Below are 17,916 nucleotides of genomic sequence, written 5' to 3' on the forward strand. Positions count from 1 at the left end.
CAGTCAAGCGTTTCTCATGATGTACTCTGCATAGAAGTTAAATAGGCAGGGTGACAATATACAGCCTTGATGGACTCCTTTTCCAATTTGGAACCAGTTTGTTGTTCCATGTCTCGTTCTAATTGTTACTTCTTGTTCTGCATACAGGTTTCTCAGGAGACAGGTAAACCTAATTCCCATTTCTTTAAGAATTTTTCACAGTTATTGTGATCCACACAGTGAAAGGCTTTAGCATAGTCAATGAAGCAGAAGGAGATTTTTTTTTTAATTCCCTTGCTTTTTCTATGATCCAGAGGATGTTCGCAATTTGATCTCTGGTTCTTCTGCTTTTTCTAAATCCAACTTATACATCTGGAAGTCCTCAATTCATGTACTGCTGAAGCCTAGCTTGAAGAATTTTGAGCATAATCTTTCTGGCATGTGAAATGAGTGCAATTATACAATAATTTGAACATTGTTTAACATTGCCCTTCTTTGGGATTAGAATGAAAACTGACCTTTTCTAATCTGTGGCCACTGCTGAGTTTTCCAAATTTGCTGACGTAATGAGTGACGTAATGAGCACTTTAACACCATCATCTTTTAGGACTTGAAATAGCTCAGCTAGAATTCTGTCACCTCCACTAGCTTTGTTCACAGTAATGCTTCCTAAGACCCACTTGACTTCACATTCCAGGATGTCTAGCTCTAGGTGAGTAACCACACAGTCATGGTTATCCGGGTCATTAAGACCTTTTTTGTATAGTTTTTCTGTATATTTCTACCACCTCTTCTTAATATCTTCTGCTTCTGTTAAGTCCATACCATTTCTATCCTTTATTGTGCCCATCCTTGCATGAAATGACCCCTGGGTATCTCTAATTTTCTTGAAGAGATCTCTAGCCTTTCCCATTCTGTTGTTTTCCTCTGTTTCTTTGCATTGTTCACTTTAGACTTTCTTAACTCTCCTTGATATTCTATCAGAACCCAAATCAAGAGGATCCAGTTCCCTTTTGCAAAACATACTGGATCACAAGCTGCTGCTTATTGTGAAATTCTGTGGACTCAGAAATGAACAGAACCTAGTAAGAGATATTATGGTATTATATTAATATAATAAGAAAGATATAATATATAAATATTATATAGTTAATGTTAATAATGAAAACAGTAACAGCAGAATTATAATAGGTACACTGTGCCTGTGTGCGCTAAGTCGCTTCAGTCATGTACAGCTCTGTGCGACCCCATGGACTGTAACAGCCCGCCAGGCTCCTCCGTCCGTGGGATTCTCCAGGCATGGGTTGCCATGCCCTCTTCCAGGGTATCTTCTTGTCCCAGGGATTGAACCCGAGTTTCTTATGTCTCCTGAATTGGCAGGTGGCTTCTATATGACTAGTGCCACCTGGGAACCACTCTCTAATTTATATATCCGCTTACTTATCCATAAAATACTGGCTTCCAACTTCTGTACGCAGCTGGTAGGAATGTAATGTTGCAGCCACTATGGAAACCAGTATGGAAGATCTTCGGAAAACTAAAAATAGACTACCATATGACTCAGCAATTCCATTCCAAGGTATATATCCAAAAAAAAACTACAACGCTGGTACAAAAAGATCCAGGCACGCCAATGTTCATAGCAACACTGTTTATGGAAGCCATGATATGGAAGCAACCTAAGTGTCCATAAACAGATGAATGGATAATGAAGGTGTGATATATGTAATATAATGGAATATGATTCAGCCATAAAAACAAATTAAACTCTGCCATTTACAACAACATGGATGGACCTAGAGTATGACGTTTAGTGAAAGAAGTCAGACAGAGAAAGACGAATACTGAACGATTTTATTCATATGTAGAGTCTCAAAAATGAAACAAAAGAATACAGCGGAACAGAAACAGACTCACAGATACAGAAAACAAGCTAGTGGTGTTAACAGTGGGCAGAAGGAGGAGAGGAGGGGCCAGGCGGTGGCATGTGATTAAAACTATCGTGTACAAAATAGATAAGCAATAAGGACATATTGTACAGCACAGGGAAATGTAACCAGTATTTTGTGGTAACTTTAAATAATTTACAAAATATTGAATCACTGTGCTGTACACCTGAAACTAATATAATATTGTAAATCAACTATCCTTCAGTTAAAATAATAATAGGGATTTTTCTGGCAGTCCATTGATTAGGACGCTCTGCTTTTACTGCCTGGAGAAGGCAATGGCAACCCACTCCAGTACTCTTGCCTGGAAACTCCCATGGACGGAGGAGCATGGTGGGCTGGAGTCCATGGGGTTGCTGAGGGTCGGACTTCACTTTCACTTTTCACTTTCATGCATTGGAGAAGGAAATGGCAACCCACTCCAGTGTTCTTGCCTGGACAATCCCAGGGACTCCGGAGCCTGGTGGGCTGCCATCTCTGGGGTCACACAGAGACGAACACGACTGAAGCAACTTAGCAGCAACAGCAACAGCAGCAGCAGCAGCTTTTACTGCCATGGCCTACGTTCATTCCCTGGTCAGGAAACAAGATCCTTCAAGCCACATGGTGCAGCCAATAAGAAACAAACAAACAAATAAAATACTGGCTTCTTCCTTCAAGGGTTATTGTGGAGTTGAAATGAATACATGAATTTTTTTAAAACAGTACTTGATGCATATTAAACAATAGAATGTTAATTATTTATAATCATTAATAAGCACTGGCAGGGTGCCAGACATAATAAATGCCATACATACTTTTATCTCACTAATTTTTGAAACAATCCTGATAAACAGGAATTGTTACCTTTCCTATTTTGCTGATTAGACAGGTAAAGTTTGCAGAGGCTAAGAAATTTGCACAGAGGTCACAAAGCTAATAAGTGGTGGAGGCAGTGTTGGAACCCAAACTCACCCTAAATTACTCATTTAACCATGGTGCTGAATTGCTGATACTATGGATTTTCTCAAAAGCTTACAAATTCCATCCTGCCTCACACATACCCCAGCCCTGCCACACACACACACACACACACACACACACACACACACTCTTACACACTTCCCCAGCCCATTCCAGTGAAGAGGTCCAGCACATACTTCTTTGTCCTCCTGACCTGAGTCCTTGCCCTTCCCAGGGAAGTTGCAGTTACACACACTGACTCTTATCTCAAGGCTACAGGGTGTTGATCAGCTCTGTGTGTGTGTATACACTCAGTCGCTTCATATTCTCTGGCAAAGAAGCCAAGAAGACCTCTTCAAAGAGCTGCAGACCTCAGGGAATGAGATGAGAACTTGGGGCCTGAAGGGAGGAAACAGGAAGAGAAGCTTTGTACATTCAGTTAGGATCATGGGTCTAGGTGAGTGTGGACTTGGGACCCAAACACCCCCATCAGTATAGGGATGTGGTAGTTCACAAACCACTGAGCAGGGCTCCCACCTGCAGAAGGGTCATATCGGTACCTACCTTGTCTGGGTGTTCAGTGCTAACAGTGTGTGACCCAAGTCAGAGAGGTCATGAGTTGAGGACACTTGCTTCACTGATTCACCGCCCCCATTGTTCAATCTGGAAGAGACCTTTGATGTCAGGGACTCACTGGGGAGATAAAGAACCTGAGGGATCGAGAGATTACACTACTTTCCCACATGTGCACAGTTGATGATGAAGCTCCTGCTGGAAGGTGGATTTCTTATACCCAGCATGGACTTCGCCTGGTTGAGTTCACAAACACCAGCCCTTCCTGACAATATTAGTTAGGGGCACAAAACCCTTCCTGACAATTAGAAATGCCATGACAATTGTTTTTCCCAAAGTTCCACAAAACATAAATTCTATTGGTTATTAATATACCAGACCACCTGATCTGCCTCTTGAGAAATTTGTATGCAGGTCAGGAAGCAACAGTTAGAACTGGACATGGAACAACAGACTGGTTCCAAATAGGAAAAGGAGTATGTCAAGGCTGTATACTGTCACCCTGCTTATTTAACTTATATGCAGAGTATATCATGAGAAACGCTGGGCTGGAAGAAGCACAAGCTGGTATCAAGATTGCCAGGAGAAATATCAATAACCTCAGATATGCAGATGACACCACCCTTATGACAGAAAGTGAAGAGGAACTTAAAGGCTTCTTGATGAAAGTGAAAGTGGAGAGTGAAAAAGTTGGCTTAAAGCTCAACATTCAGAAAACGAAGATCATGGCATCTGGTCCCACCACTTCATGGGAAATAGATGGGGAAACAGTGGAAACAGTGTCAGACTTTATTTTTCTGGGCTCGAAAATCTCTGCAGATGGTGACTGCAGCCATGAAATTAAAAGACACTTACTCCTTGGAAGGAAGGTTATGACCAACCTAGATAGCTTATTCAAAAGCAGAGACATTACTTTGCCAACAAAGGTTCGTCTAGTCGAGGCTATGGTTTTTCCTGTGGTCATGTATGGATGTGAGAGTTGGACTGTGAAGAAGGCTGAGCGCCGAAGAATTGATGCTTTTGAACTGTGGTGTTGGAAAAGACTCTTGAGAATCCCTTGGACTGCAAGGAGATCCAACCAGTCCATTCTGAAGGAGATCAGCCCTGGGATTTCTTTGGAAGGAATGATGCTGAAGCTGAAACTCCAGTACTTTGGCCACCTCATGCAAAGAGTTGACTCATTGGAAAAGTCTCTGATGCTGGGAGGGATTGGGGGCAAGAGGAGAAGGGGACGACAGAGGATGAGATGGCTGGATGGCATCACTGACTTGATGGATGTGAGTCTCAGTGAACTCCGGGAGTTGGTGATGGACAGGGAGGCCTGGCATGCTGCGATTCTTGGGGTCGCAAAGAGTCGGACACAACTGAGCGACTGATCTGATCTGATCTGATGGGGGAAGGGAAGTTCTGTGGTCAAATAATTTTGGGAAATACTGAATTAAACAGGGTGGAATCATTCTTTTTCATAATTGCAAATGTGTTCATCTTTAATCTCTGCTATTCCCATTCCCACCTGTTTGAGGGAACCCTTTGGCAGGAGTCGGGGACGAACATTTGAACACATCTCTGCACAGATACGGAGAGGCGATGGCACCCCACTCCAGTACTCTTGCCTGGAAAATCCCATGGACGGAGGAGCCCGGTAGGCTGCAGTCCATGGGATCGCTCAGAGTCGGACAGAACTGAGCTACTTCACTTTCACTTTTCACCTTTATGCATTGGAGAAGGAAATGGCAACCCACTCCAGTATTCTTGCCTGGAGAATCCCAGGGGCAGGGGAGCCTGGTGGGCTGCCGTCTATGGGGTCACACAGAGTCGGACATGACTGAAGCGACTTAACAGCAGCAGCAGCTACACAGATAAGGACATGGCAACCCACTCCAGTGTTCTTGCCTGGAAAATCCCAGGGATGGGGGAGCCTGGTGGGCTGCCGTCTATGGGGTCACACAGAGTCGGACACGACTGAAGCGACTTAGCAGCAGCAGCAGCTGCACAGATATCCCATGAAGCCCAGTTCTAGGTGATGCTGACTCGTATATGGTAGCACATTGACTACTAGGAGTGCATCAAATGGACTGTTTGATGGTGCTGATAATAAAGTCTTATAGTCTTTCTCCAAAATTACTGAAGCTCAACCTCTTTAGGAGAAAAGGAAACACCAAAAAATGTTGTCCCAGAGAGTTTGCAAAGCCTGCTCAGAAAGGAGAATATGGTTCTGCTGAGGAAACAGATTGATTTAGTAGTCAAGAATTATCTTCTTGTCCTTTTTCCACCATAAATTAAATACTGTCTATGAAGCTGGGCAGGCAGTCTTTTAATTTCTTTTATAAGGCACCTCATGATTTGTTCAATGCCTGGTAGTTATTTTTATCTACTCCTCTTGAGTCTAAGAGGTCAGTACCCAGAAGTGACTCACTAAATATTTTTCAGCTTCACCTGCTAGCCAGGTTAAGATGAAATCCTGGACTGTTTTCTAAACATTGGCAACTTGGTTTATCACAACAGAGTTGAAATTTAAGTGTTTGATTTTACTGTGTCTTTTCCAAGCACTTCAACTTCTATCAACTCAACTCACTTGCCAGCAGCTGCCATGAAAGCCCATTGACTAGAGCCCTCGAAGCAGGACACCCTTAACCCTTGGAATTACATAAAGTAATTCCCAAGCTGGGAAGGGGAACCACGGTCCCTCCTATCTCTCTTAGCTTGTGCCATGCACTTGACTTTTGATTTTGGACCACCGGGTAGAGTTGAGATTTGATTGTGGAAAGTGGTAGACCTTCTACTGGAATAATTTATAAAATCTCATACTCACCATTCATTCACTCACTTCTGTCACTCACCAGTCATCCCTTTATTTGAATAACAGATGTGACATGCTCCATACAGGTAGAGGCTGCCCTAGGTTAGGCAGGCAGCTGACAAACACCAAAGCCCTGGACAAACACCAAATCCCCTCTGAGGTGGGGCAGCCCAAAGACTGGAAACATCTTCTTTGCCTTCAGAGTTCTAGTGCCTGGGGCTGGCTATTGAGAAAAGGTCTTCGGTACATACACAGAATGACAGCGAAATGCAGAAAGCTTAGTGGGCTTTCGATGAGCTCCTTTCCAAGACCTTTCCCCATGTGCTTCTTTAGAGGGAATGGCTTAATCGCAATGGTTTTCTGTTGGTATTGGGTCCTAGCCCAGGAACAAGCAGAACAGAAACTGACATCAGATTAGTGGGTTTTTTTTTTCCTTTTAACTTTTGATATTGACATCATATCAGACAATGAAAAATTGCAAGGAAAGTACAAAGGACCCTCAGTTACTCAGAGTCCCCAAATGTTAACCTTTACTACATTTGCTTTATTCTTCTTTCTCTGTGCACACATACACACACATTTTTTTCCCTGAATTATTTTAATAAGTTACAGATACCACCATGTCCCTCTACTGCTAAATACATCACTGTGAAATACTTCCTAAGAAAAAGGGCATGCTCTCATATAGCTCCAGTACAATGATCCAAAGCAGGACGTTAACACTGATTTAATACTACTACCTAATCTACAGGCCTTATTCAGATTTCACCAGTTGTGGCAATAATGACCTGTTACCAAAAGATCATGCATTGCATTCATGTCATGTCTCTTTTGTCTTCTTTAATCTGTAATAGTCCCACAGTCTGTCTTTGTTTTTTTTCCTAAAGTTACATTTTGGAAAGAGTACAGACCAATTGTTTTGCAAAATACCCCTTAAGCTGTGTTTGACTGGTGTTGCCTCCTGCTTCAATCCAGATAATACTCTTTGACAGAAAAATCACAGAAGTGAGGCCAAGTTCCCGGTGCGCCACCTCTGAGGCTATTGACTACTCTCACGGTATAACTCTTACTCGCGGTATTACCCTTGGTTCTTTGATTTTGGTGCTGTGACCCAGGTTCCTCCACTGTAAGCATACTATTTTACCCCAAACATGTATAGGGGAGCTATTGGGGTTGGCCAAACGAGTTCATTGGTATGACGTTATGAAAAACCTAAGCAAACTTTTGGCCAGTGCCAATACTTTGAGGTTAAATATCCCATTTTCTTCAGGTTTTTACCCACTGATCTAAACATCTGTTGATGATTCTTGCTTGAGTCAACTATTAAGGTGATGGTTGTCTAATGGTGATTTATATAATTCTGTTTGTTAGCAGGCTTTCTACTTGTAAGTCAGAGCTCTCCCTTTTTTAAATTTATATCCTGAGGATTCGCAGATCCTTGTTTTAGTCAGTGTATTACACTCCTTTGTGTCTGTGCTTGCTGCGATGCTCCCATTGTTCCAGATGGGCCAGTAGGACGCCTACAAGCTGGTCCTGTGTCAGTTGACCTGTGCGTGTCATTCTTTAAGATCATCACTATTCAAAGGCAGCCCTTTCCAGCTGAGTTGAGCCTCTTTCTGTATTCCTTGACTTCCTGATGAATGCTCAGTTAATTTCTCTGCCTGGTTGCACAACTCCTGTGCCCCTTACCCTCCCACCCCTGGCCTCCTCATTTCTCCCTACCTCCGTCACCAACCCCCTTGTGGAACCGGATTTTCCAGCAAGAATACTTGACTAGTAACTGATGGGGTCTTAGCATGACCATCTTCAAACACAGGACTGTTTAATTTCAACCCTAAACACAGGACAAGAGTCAACCTCCAGCACAGGACTCCAGGAGGGGCAGGCGCCGAAGTGGGTGGACACACCGTCCTAATGGTGTTTGCTTTTCTCCTATGGAAACCAGATGATGGTTGCTTTGCCCTTTGCTTCTCTGTTGCTCTTTTATACTCCAAAGACAAAGCAAATTCTGCTTCTGCTCCATAATAAAGGGCACTGGACAACTGAGTTCTCACCTCTGACCCAGCTGTTGTCACAGTGACGGGGAAGGGAAAGAAGACAAACTGCCCATTTTGAACTTAGTCTTACTTCAAAAGAGTATATTTTGTTTCCCTGTTTCCATGGGAAATGGACATGGAATATTTCCTTTTTGCACCTGGAAATGGGAGACCTCACTAAAAGCAAGATATAGGTGTGGGAGTGACACATGAAAAGAGAAATAAATCAGATTTGATGTTAGGAATCATCATTTATGGAAGAATCATTGTAGACACAGGCAGGCAGGGGTTGGGTGTAAATGCATTAGTCCCCACCCTTTTCGTCAGCAGTCACTCGACCTTGGACCTTAGAGCCTGTCTCACTGAGAGAAGGAATGTCACTGCAAAAGGGAACACAGGATGGCAGGGTGTGAGCGAGGGCAGGACCTCTAACCAGGAAGAGGCACCGGGCTGGGGAGAGGTGCAGGGCATGGCCCTCGGGTACAGGACTAGGTCTGTAGGAAACCCAAGAGTGCACCCTAAAGGGAGGCAGTGAAAGGTGGAGGGGCTGGGGAGGATCATCAAAACACCTTTTATAATTACATGGCTTTGAAGAAAAATATAGATCCTGTGGTTTTCCAGGGAGGTGGGCGAGGAGGGAAGGGTAATGTGAAAGGCACAGGTGACTTGTCAATTCTCTAAGAAACAGAGAAGTTGAATCTCAGCAGTCAGCTCAGTTCCCGGCATGGCTGTGAGTGTGGCCAAAGCCACAGGGGCAGAGGGTGGGGTCAGGTCGACCTTGGTCAGCCTGGGAGACACTGGGAAAGCAAGGTGTTGCTCAAGACCAGCCTCTTTTGTTCTTTCTTCTGTTCAGAAGGAAACCTTCCCCACCTACAACACTTGAACCCATGATCCTAAAGTTGACCTACCTGACATTTTTCAGTGATTCATACCTCGCAGTTGCTTCAATTACATTATTAAGACTGCGGTCTGCCCTCTCTCAAACACTTCAAAGCCTGTTTTTTGTTTTTTTTTTTTCTTTGACTTTTTCTTGCCTCCTATCCTCTTGACTTTTTAAAAACAGATTCCAAGATAAACAAAGATACTGCCAGTGTGGAAAGAGGCCGGATTTTAGAGTAGGTTGTGGAGATGGAGGGAGGGGAGGGGGTGATGGCAGGGAGGAGGGGTACAGGGGGCTCTTGAACAGATTTATCAAGCTGACATATGAATTATTTACAGAAAATGGATGTAAGTGGGGAGCGGAGGCTGGAAACAAAACCCTGGGCTTGGAAAATGGAGTGATTCCATTGAGAGTGCTTTGCAAAAGGAAAAGGTTGTACACATACTGCTGGCTAAGCCCACTGTGATTTCTGTCTTGCGGAACTCTTGTTGCACTTGGGGTATGTGTCTTTCAGTTGGTGCCACAGTTGATAGAAATATACCATTTGGTCCTTATCTGGAAACAGGTATAACTTGGTACTGTTAATGCTCTTGTTTGTAGGCATATGTCATGGCAACTAAAGTACTTCTTCCTTAGGTGAAAAGCTTTTTTTTTTTTTTTTTTTTTCAAACATGCTGTATCCAGACAGAGCTGAGTAATAAGTATATGCTTATTATGAATGTTAACTCGTATAATCCCCAACAATGCTACATGGTAGATACATCATTATCCCCATTTATAGATGAAATAGCTGAGGCCCAGAGTTACAGGGCAGAGCTAGGGCCAGAACCAGATCATCCAGACAGTCTCCTCATCTCAAACCTGTAATCACATATGCAAAGACTTTTTTTTTGTTTTTTTGGTCATATGAGGTAGCAGTCACAAGTTTCAGAGATTAGGATGTGGATACTGGATATCTTTGGGGAGGGAGGTGGTATAAAACTACTTCCCTCTAGATTTATCAACCAGCTAATCTATACTTCTTAAATGGTACTGGTCATTTTCTCTGTGGTTAAAGGCTTATAAAGTAGAATCCTTGGAAATCCATTCATGATTGAAAGAAGGAAGGAGAGAGAACAGAGAAGGCAGTGACACAGCCAACAATGAACAATCCCTGAGACTTCCCTGAAGTCAGGTGGTTAAGACACCAGGCAGGCTTCCACTGCTGGGAGCACGGGTTTGATCCCTGGTCAAGGAACGAAGATCCTGTGTGCTGAGTGGCAAGATCAAAAAATAGAGGAAAGAAAAACCAAAACAGAAACAATAAGTGATCCCTCTCTCTCTCTAGCATGCGCTTCTTATGGAGACAAAGGGACTGGGGCTTTCAATTCTGTCATTGGCTTGTCTGCTTCAAGTTGGTAACTATTAGACATGGAGGATGACTTAAAGATTCTTCCATGCTAATTTCTAGGATTTTCAGAGAAAAGACCAGAACAACATGGTTGGTTTCTACATGAATAGAAGGTTTCATTCAAAGGGCAATCTTGAGGGGAAAAAATGTAACTTGGGAACCGGCAGGGGACAGAAGGCAGGCGGGAAATGAAAGCAGCACAGAGGTAAATCCATCCACCACCAGGAAGCCCCAAGGGGCATGTCTTTGACCTTGTGATGTTCAGCGTCCATGCCTTGTGATGGGAAAGGCAAAACAGGAGCAGTTTAGTCCACATGGACTTCCCTGGTGGCTCAGACGGTAAAGCGTCTGTCTACAATGCGGGAGACCTGGGTTCCATCCCTGGGTAGGGAAGATCCGCTGGAGAAGGAAATGGCAATCCACTCCAGTACTATTGCCTGGAAAATCCTATGGACAGAGGAGCCTGGTTAGGCTACACAGTCCATGGGGTCGCAAAGAGTCGGACATGACAGTGACTTCACTTTAGTCCACATAAAGCTTGTGATGATGACTCAACTGTAACTTCCACGGGTCTGTAACATGGAACGTGGATCTGTAGCTGGGATCCTCTGCCCTATCCTGACATCCTCTAGTGCTGTGCTAAGTCGCTTCAGTGGTGTTCTACTCTTTACAACGCCATGGACCAAAGCCCACCAGGCTCCTCTGTCCATGGGATTCTCCAGGGCAAGAACACTGGGATGGGTTTCCATGCCCGCCTCCAGGGGATTTTCCTGACCCAGGGGATCACACCCACATCTCTTACATCTCCTGCATTAGTAGGCTGGTTCTTTACCACTAGTGCCACCAGGGGAGCCCAGGACATCCTCTAGTACTGAAACCCCTGGGCAAGGAAGCCTCTCTGCTCTCTTGTAGCGCCTACTGCTGTACCAGGGCTTAACACCCTGGTTAAGTCCAAGTCCCATGGAGAAGGCAATGGAAGAAAACACAGGTCCTTTTCAATCCCACCTTTCTTTCTCTGGCATTGGTTAACCTGTTTTCCCTCATTTACAAAATGAAGATGACATATGTAACTCCCAGAGTCAGGGAAAGGTCTGGCACAGAGACTAGTTTGCGAATACTGAATCGGTGATTTTAGATATGTGAAGGTATTCCAGGTAACCAGTGTCCTCCCTACTCACATGTTATCCTTTTCCAAAAAAACTGTAACTCTACTGACTTTAAGTATCTAGGAAAGAAAAGGCAAACAATTCCTATTGAAATCTTATTCAGCTGCCTGCGTCCAGTCCAGACTGCAAGTGCCTGCAGCTAGCCATTTCCACTCTCTGCACAGATGAGGCACCTCAGCCAGAGAGAAGCAGAAGTCTCTGGCCAGGATGGGGCTGGAGAGCACAGCCCGTGTGGTGGAGGTGCCTACCTGCCTACAGGTGTCCTCAGTGATGTCCGACTCTGCGACCCTATGGGCTATAGCCTGCCAGGCTCCTTTGTCTATGGGATTCTCCAGGCAAGAATACTAGAGCGGGTTGCCATTTTGTCCAAAAGCAGATCTTCCCGACTGTCCCGACTTAGTCCCAGGGTTGGGACTGCCATCTCCTGCGTTGACAGATGGATTCTTTACCCCTGAGCCACCTGGGAAGCCTCTGTGAAGGTTCAGCTTCCCTTATATCTTAAACAGCTCTCCGCCCTGAGAGTGTGACCTGGTTCCCCGGGCTCACAGTGTGATTATTGCCTTTCCTTGGTGTGCTTTGACTACTTGGCTACCTTACATTTGTCCATTCCTCCTGCAGAAAAAGGAAAGAGGGATAGCTTGATTCATCTTAAAATACAAAAGGAAAATCCCAAAGTGGTGAATGAAATAAACATTGAAGATTTTTGTCTTACTAAAGCAGCTTATTGTAGGTGTTGGCGTTCTAAGACATTTTTTGCCTGTGAGGGTTCACATAATAAACACAGTGAATTAACAGGCTATGATATGTGTTCACTAATACCGAAGAAGGAACTATAATAGTAATAAATTAGGATGGAATACAATTGTGTGCTATAAAATCTTATGACAGTATTTTTTCATTCTTTATTTATAGAAGATCTTTCAAATGGTAGTCTTAATTATTGCCAGTAGTTGAATGATTATTTCTGTCAATTTATTTTCTTGTTACACTACTGTTTATATTTGATACTTTATATATTCACTCATTTATATAGAATTAAATTGTGCCGCTCCTTCATTCTGACTGCAAAGAAACCAATGTCTTCCCACAATAAAACCAACAATTTTTATTTAAAAAAAAGTAAAATGTCATTCACACTTCTCTCTTTTTTCCCCAGATGATAACAAAAAGTAATCCAGATGGGGTGCAGGTGCTGTAAAATGATACAAAGGTAAAGTTGAAAATATGGGAAATTGTGATTATCACGAAGGCACTTTTAAACATCCTGCATGGATTCAATGCCATTTTCCAACTTGGGGCATGACTAGCATTGCCAGGAAGTTAAGAGTTTGGAACCACATTAATATTATTTAAAAGAACACAGGGGCTGGATTTTAAAAAAATTTTTGTGCAGTTCTCCGAGCATGTTGGGAACACTGTCATTCTCTGAGGCTGACTTTGGTTTGGGTTGAATTTACATTTCTCCAGAGAGTTTCAGTGCAAAGAAAAGCTTGAATTTTAGAAGATGCCTGAAATGGTATCACTGAAAATAAATCACCCCAGTCATGTATGTGCTTTTAATTTTGTCCAGATTCTATGTCATAAAAATTTGGGCAACATGAATATAATTCTATATAAAATAAAGGGGGAAAATTAGCTGATCATTTTGCTTCTATAACAAAACTATCTTTATTATGTTAGTTCTATCCCATATCTGTATCTATGTGTGTATACATAAATAGGTATAAATATATACATATACATACCTACATACATATATCATTTTTTCCACTATAGTTATAATTTAATGTTAGGTGCCATTCAAAAGTATTTATTGTGAATAACTTTGATGCTAGTCCAGACGTCACAATTGTTATGCCTGAAATGGTATCACTGAAAATAAATCACCGCAGAAATGTTAATGACTACATAATATTCCACTGAGGGATTGTGGCATCAGTTCTTAACCACTTATCTTCCTATTGTTGAACGTTTGTTTTATTTATTTACTTTTTTTTTGTATTTAAATGTCATGACCCACTTTGTTCTTCACCTTCTTCCTGCCCTTTTTCTAGCTCCTTCCTAAGATCTGTTTCCTGTCGGTAGACCACTTTTATACTTCGATACCACTGTATCTACTTAATTGTTGCTGTTTAGTCACCACGTCCTGTCAGACTCTCTGCGACCCCATGGACTGCAGGATGCCAGGCTTCCCTGTCCTTCATCTCCCAGAGTTTGCTCAGATTCATGTCCAATATCTATTTAATTAGGTACACATAAGAAAAGACTCTGATGCTGGGAGGGATTGGGGGCAGGAGGAGAAGGGGACGACAGAGGATGAGATGGCTGGATGGCATCACTGACTCGATGGACGTGAGTCTGAGTGAACTCCGGGAGTTGGTGATGGACAGGGAGGCCTGGAGTGCTGCGATTCATGGGGTCGCAAAGAGTCGGACACGACTGAGCGACTGAACTGAACTGAACTGAACTGATAGGCTTAAAAGAGTAATCATGGAAATTAACAGGAACCATAGACCAGCAGCAGAGCCTGTAGTAGAAATATTAATAATGAAAGTTAGTTATTAATAAAGTTAATACTTGACTGATCTTCCTTCTTCTCATCCTAGCTATCTCTTCGATCCAGTTCACGTGCCCTCCCCTGGTTACGTTAACGAAGTAAACAGCTGCAAGTTAGATGAAGAGGACACTCTTAAATTGAAAGACAAACAGAGCAGCGAAATCCTGGTGCACAAGGGTGACCCTCCGAATGAGGGCTCCAAGAGGACTGCAAGCGGGAGCGGAACAGCCGCTCCGCAGGAGCCCTACGGGCCGCCCCGAGGACCGCTCCTCTCGGAGGATACTGTGGGGGGACCCTGTGCCGAGAAGACTAGCGGGGCCATCAATGGCCTTGGCCCCGCTGCTGTCCTGCAGCTCATTGGTGAGCCGGGGCCCCCTCAGGGGGCCAGAGACTCCTGGGCCAGTGCTGCAAACAAAGGTCACCCGACCCAGCCCTTCCTTGAAGGAGGGAGTGCTAGGGAGCTGGACTGCATGCAGCTGGGCTCGGGAGAGACGCAGGTAATCAGGAATGGGGGCTCTGGCACGCCATCCACAGCCGGGCTTGCGGCCTGGGAAGTCCCAGCCCAAGTCCTCCAGATACCCACCCCGGACTACCCTCCGTTTTCTAGCTCAGCTGAAGACAACACTGATCACGTTGATCACCAAGAGAAGGACCGTCTTTTCAAGATCCACTCTGAGAAGGAACCCCAGGAAGGTGCTCACCCCCCGGCAGGGGAGTGTGGTTTGAATATGCCCTTCTCCATAAAGAGAAGCTGGGATTCATTAAACGAGGCCGTGACAACTGAAATCCCAAGTGTCTACTTTGACAAAGACGATCCTGCTCAGGACGTGCCTGTGGTCGATTCGAGAAACGGGTGGGAGGAGGCCCCTGGCTCCCCCGGAGACGGGAGCTGGGAGACGGCGGATGAGGACGCGGAGGTGGCCGAAGCCCTCGCGGCCTTAGAAGCAGCTACTGCGGGGGAAGATGTGGATGAGGCCGAGTAGGGGAGGGGGTTCTCCAGGCAAATAAGCTAGTGATGATCTGGTCACACGGGCCTGGGTTTGCTGCTAAAACCCAGAGCTGATAAATGCAGCATATACGGCTGCAGCCTTACAAGGGGTTGACACCCAGCGCCAGTTCTGATGGATGTGAGCATCAGCGCCATGCTGCTTGTTCATTATGAAGAGTACCACCGTCTAGATGGGCTAAAGCTCAAGAGACTATAAGTCAGAGTGGACCACCGTGCTGGTGTCCACAGAACATGCAGACCTTAAACACCCTGCTGGCCAATGCGCACAACTGCAGAACGCGTGGTGCAGGTGTTCGTGAGAACGCCCTGGGATCCCAGCGCTTAATCCCAGGGGCAGAGATTCACAAGACATTCTGTTTGAGTGTAAAATTCCTTACCTTGCTTTTGAGAGCCAAACATTATACCCAGTCAGGGAAAGGTAACTACCCCTACTTAAAGTGCCTAATGTACCCCCCAGAGCATGGCTTACCTTCAGGGACAATCACCCAGGGAACCGATCACTAACCACTTGTTGGACAGAGAATGGAGCTTGGCAGCTTTCAGGGTGGAGCAGGAGCCGCCTGTAAACAAATGGTTAGTCATTAGCTGTGATATCAGACCACCTTGACCTTAACTTTTTTACATTATTACTTTTTCATCTCCTTTGGGATTGGGGAGTTTGGTCAAAAGACTTCTTTGTTTAAAATTCAGGTTTTTATGTTTGTGAGATTTGGAGCAGCAAAGAGATGGATGGAGTATTTTGTGCCACGTAATGTCTGATTGTGATTAAACAATAACCACATATGTGTCTGAGTGTCTTAAGTCAATAGTGCTTCTAATTTTCCCAGACTATTAGTGACCCTTGAGGTTTCTTTCAATTTAAAGAGATAGACTATTAAATTACAGTTGAAGAGGAGACTAGATTGATTTGCCAGGAATGACTTTGACTCTGTCCCTGTAGGTCAAACTCTTGATGCCATGACTACCTGTGCAGCTCTTACTTTAAGGATGAATAGCCCTTCCTGGGTTTCAGCTATTTTGACATGGCTCAATGGAGAATTTAGGGGATGGTCAAGACTATCTAGAAAAATATAAATATGGAGGATTCCTTATTATAGTGTTTCATAACACAAACTGAAATCTGACTCACTTTGGTTGGATTTCCAGCTTTGCCATGTAACCTGGGACAAGTAATATATCCTTTCTATTTGCCCATCGGTTAAGTGACAACAATAATAATATATATTTATAGAGATTGTCATAATGTCATTGCTCCATTTGGTTATTATTTAACATAAAACATGATTTCTGAGCCTAACAGACACATTTCCCTGGATTTGCTTGATAACAAGCCATGTCTACATACAATGTCACTCCGAGCTTTTAAAGATTAAACTGTTGGCATTGCTAATTGGATTGTAGATGTGTTCGCTATTTAGTACACCAAAAGCTTAATGTTTCAAAGTGGTTCCTTCAACAATTTCCCAAGTGTATCTGTTGTGATTAGGTCCAGCTGTATATGATAAAGTGTCTTATAAAAACAGAGATTTACTTATCTTTTATGTAAAAGAAGTCTGGAGATAGAAATCCAGGCTGGCAGAGGACTCTGTGGTATCGGTGACTTGTGTTCCTTCTATCGTTTGGCTTACTTCTCAAGACAACTGCCTGGTCCACAGTGACTGCTGGGGCTCCAGTCATTACATTTGCTTTCCATTTGGAAAAAAGAATAACAGGTCAGAAGATCTCACTCCCTCTCTAGTAAGGACCTTCTTACTAGAGGTCTTACTAGAATTCAGCGTTCCACTTTTACCTCATTGATCAACATCTGGTTACTTGGACACATTCAACTGCCAGAGAGGCTGGAAAACTTACCTTTCTAGCTATGAGCATGGCTATCCCAAATAAGTTCAGGATTCAGTTACTGAGAAGGGAGAGAATGGACATTGAGTTTTGAGATTGTTTACAATCTGCCACATCAGGTCCTCCAAACACAAAAGCCTGGTCCTCCAAACACAAAGAGCCAATTTGCAAGAGATTGAAAGATAATTGTTTTCATTTAGTGTGACACGGAAAAGGTCTAAGCCTTTGGTCCAAGGGGAAAGGAGAACTGGACAGCTGCGTAGCAACTTCCCACTGGTATCTCCAAAACAGAAGGATAAAAAAGAAAAATCTGACAAGGAAAAGGTAAGATGAGGTATTTCTGCAAATAAGTCTTTTTTCTGGGCACAGCAACACACTTCTGTGTTTACATTTACATGTGGACCTAATTTTACATTTTAGGACTGCTGCAGAGTTCATCATGATTAATAACTCTAAAGTTTTTAAGATTATGTGAACAACTGCTTCAAAAAGGTTAACAGATGACCAAGAACTTCAAGTGCTTTTTTAAAAGCAGCCTGGGCCCCTTTACCTCTACCCCAACATCCAGGCTCCACCAAAGGACGTCAGAGGAAAAGCCAGAGTCTTTAGGTTGAGAGGAAACCCCAGATTTTAGCTTCATCCCCCAGCTTGTCTAGCAGCTGAGACTCCTGCTCTGTGTAACATCTTTCTGCAGCCTGGTGGCGCGCCTTATCAAAAGTGATGCTGATGATACTGATTCTTTTCAAACATTCTCGACAGCATGGCAGCACCGATGCACACTGAATGTCAGGCACTG

At 43.7% G+C, this 17,916-nt stretch overlaps 1 protein-coding gene across 8 annotated transcripts in view; it reads left to right on the plus strand.

Annotated features, from left to right (window-relative positions):
* Positions 1 to 16,062, plus strand: part of PGCKA1 (PDCD10 and GCKIII kinases associated 1) — an 81,964-nt gene extending 65,902 nt beyond the window's left edge. For 5 of the 8 annotated variants that reach the window (XM_070791269.1, XM_070791271.1, XM_070791272.1 and 2 more), the window contains 2 exons: positions 12,872 to 12,925; positions 14,322 to 16,062. In XM_070791269.1, coding sequence (XP_070647370.1) covers positions 12,894 to 12,925; positions 14,322 to 15,255 — 966 coding nt within the window. In that variant the 5' untranslated portion in view covers positions 12,872 to 12,893 and the 3' untranslated portion in view covers positions 15,256 to 16,062. The remainder of the gene's footprint in view (positions 1 to 12,871; positions 12,926 to 14,321) is intronic. The other 3 variants (XM_070791274.1, XM_070791273.1, XM_070791275.1) reach the window with 1 other exon arrangement.
* Positions 16,063 to 17,916: the final 1,854 nt, after the last annotated feature.

Source organism: Bos indicus, chromosome 6, assembly GCF_029378745.1.
Source record: "Bos indicus isolate NIAB-ARS_2022 breed Sahiwal x Tharparkar chromosome 6, NIAB-ARS_B.indTharparkar_mat_pri_1.0, whole genome shotgun sequence".
Taxonomy (NCBI): domain Eukaryota; kingdom Metazoa; phylum Chordata; class Mammalia; order Artiodactyla; family Bovidae; genus Bos; species Bos indicus.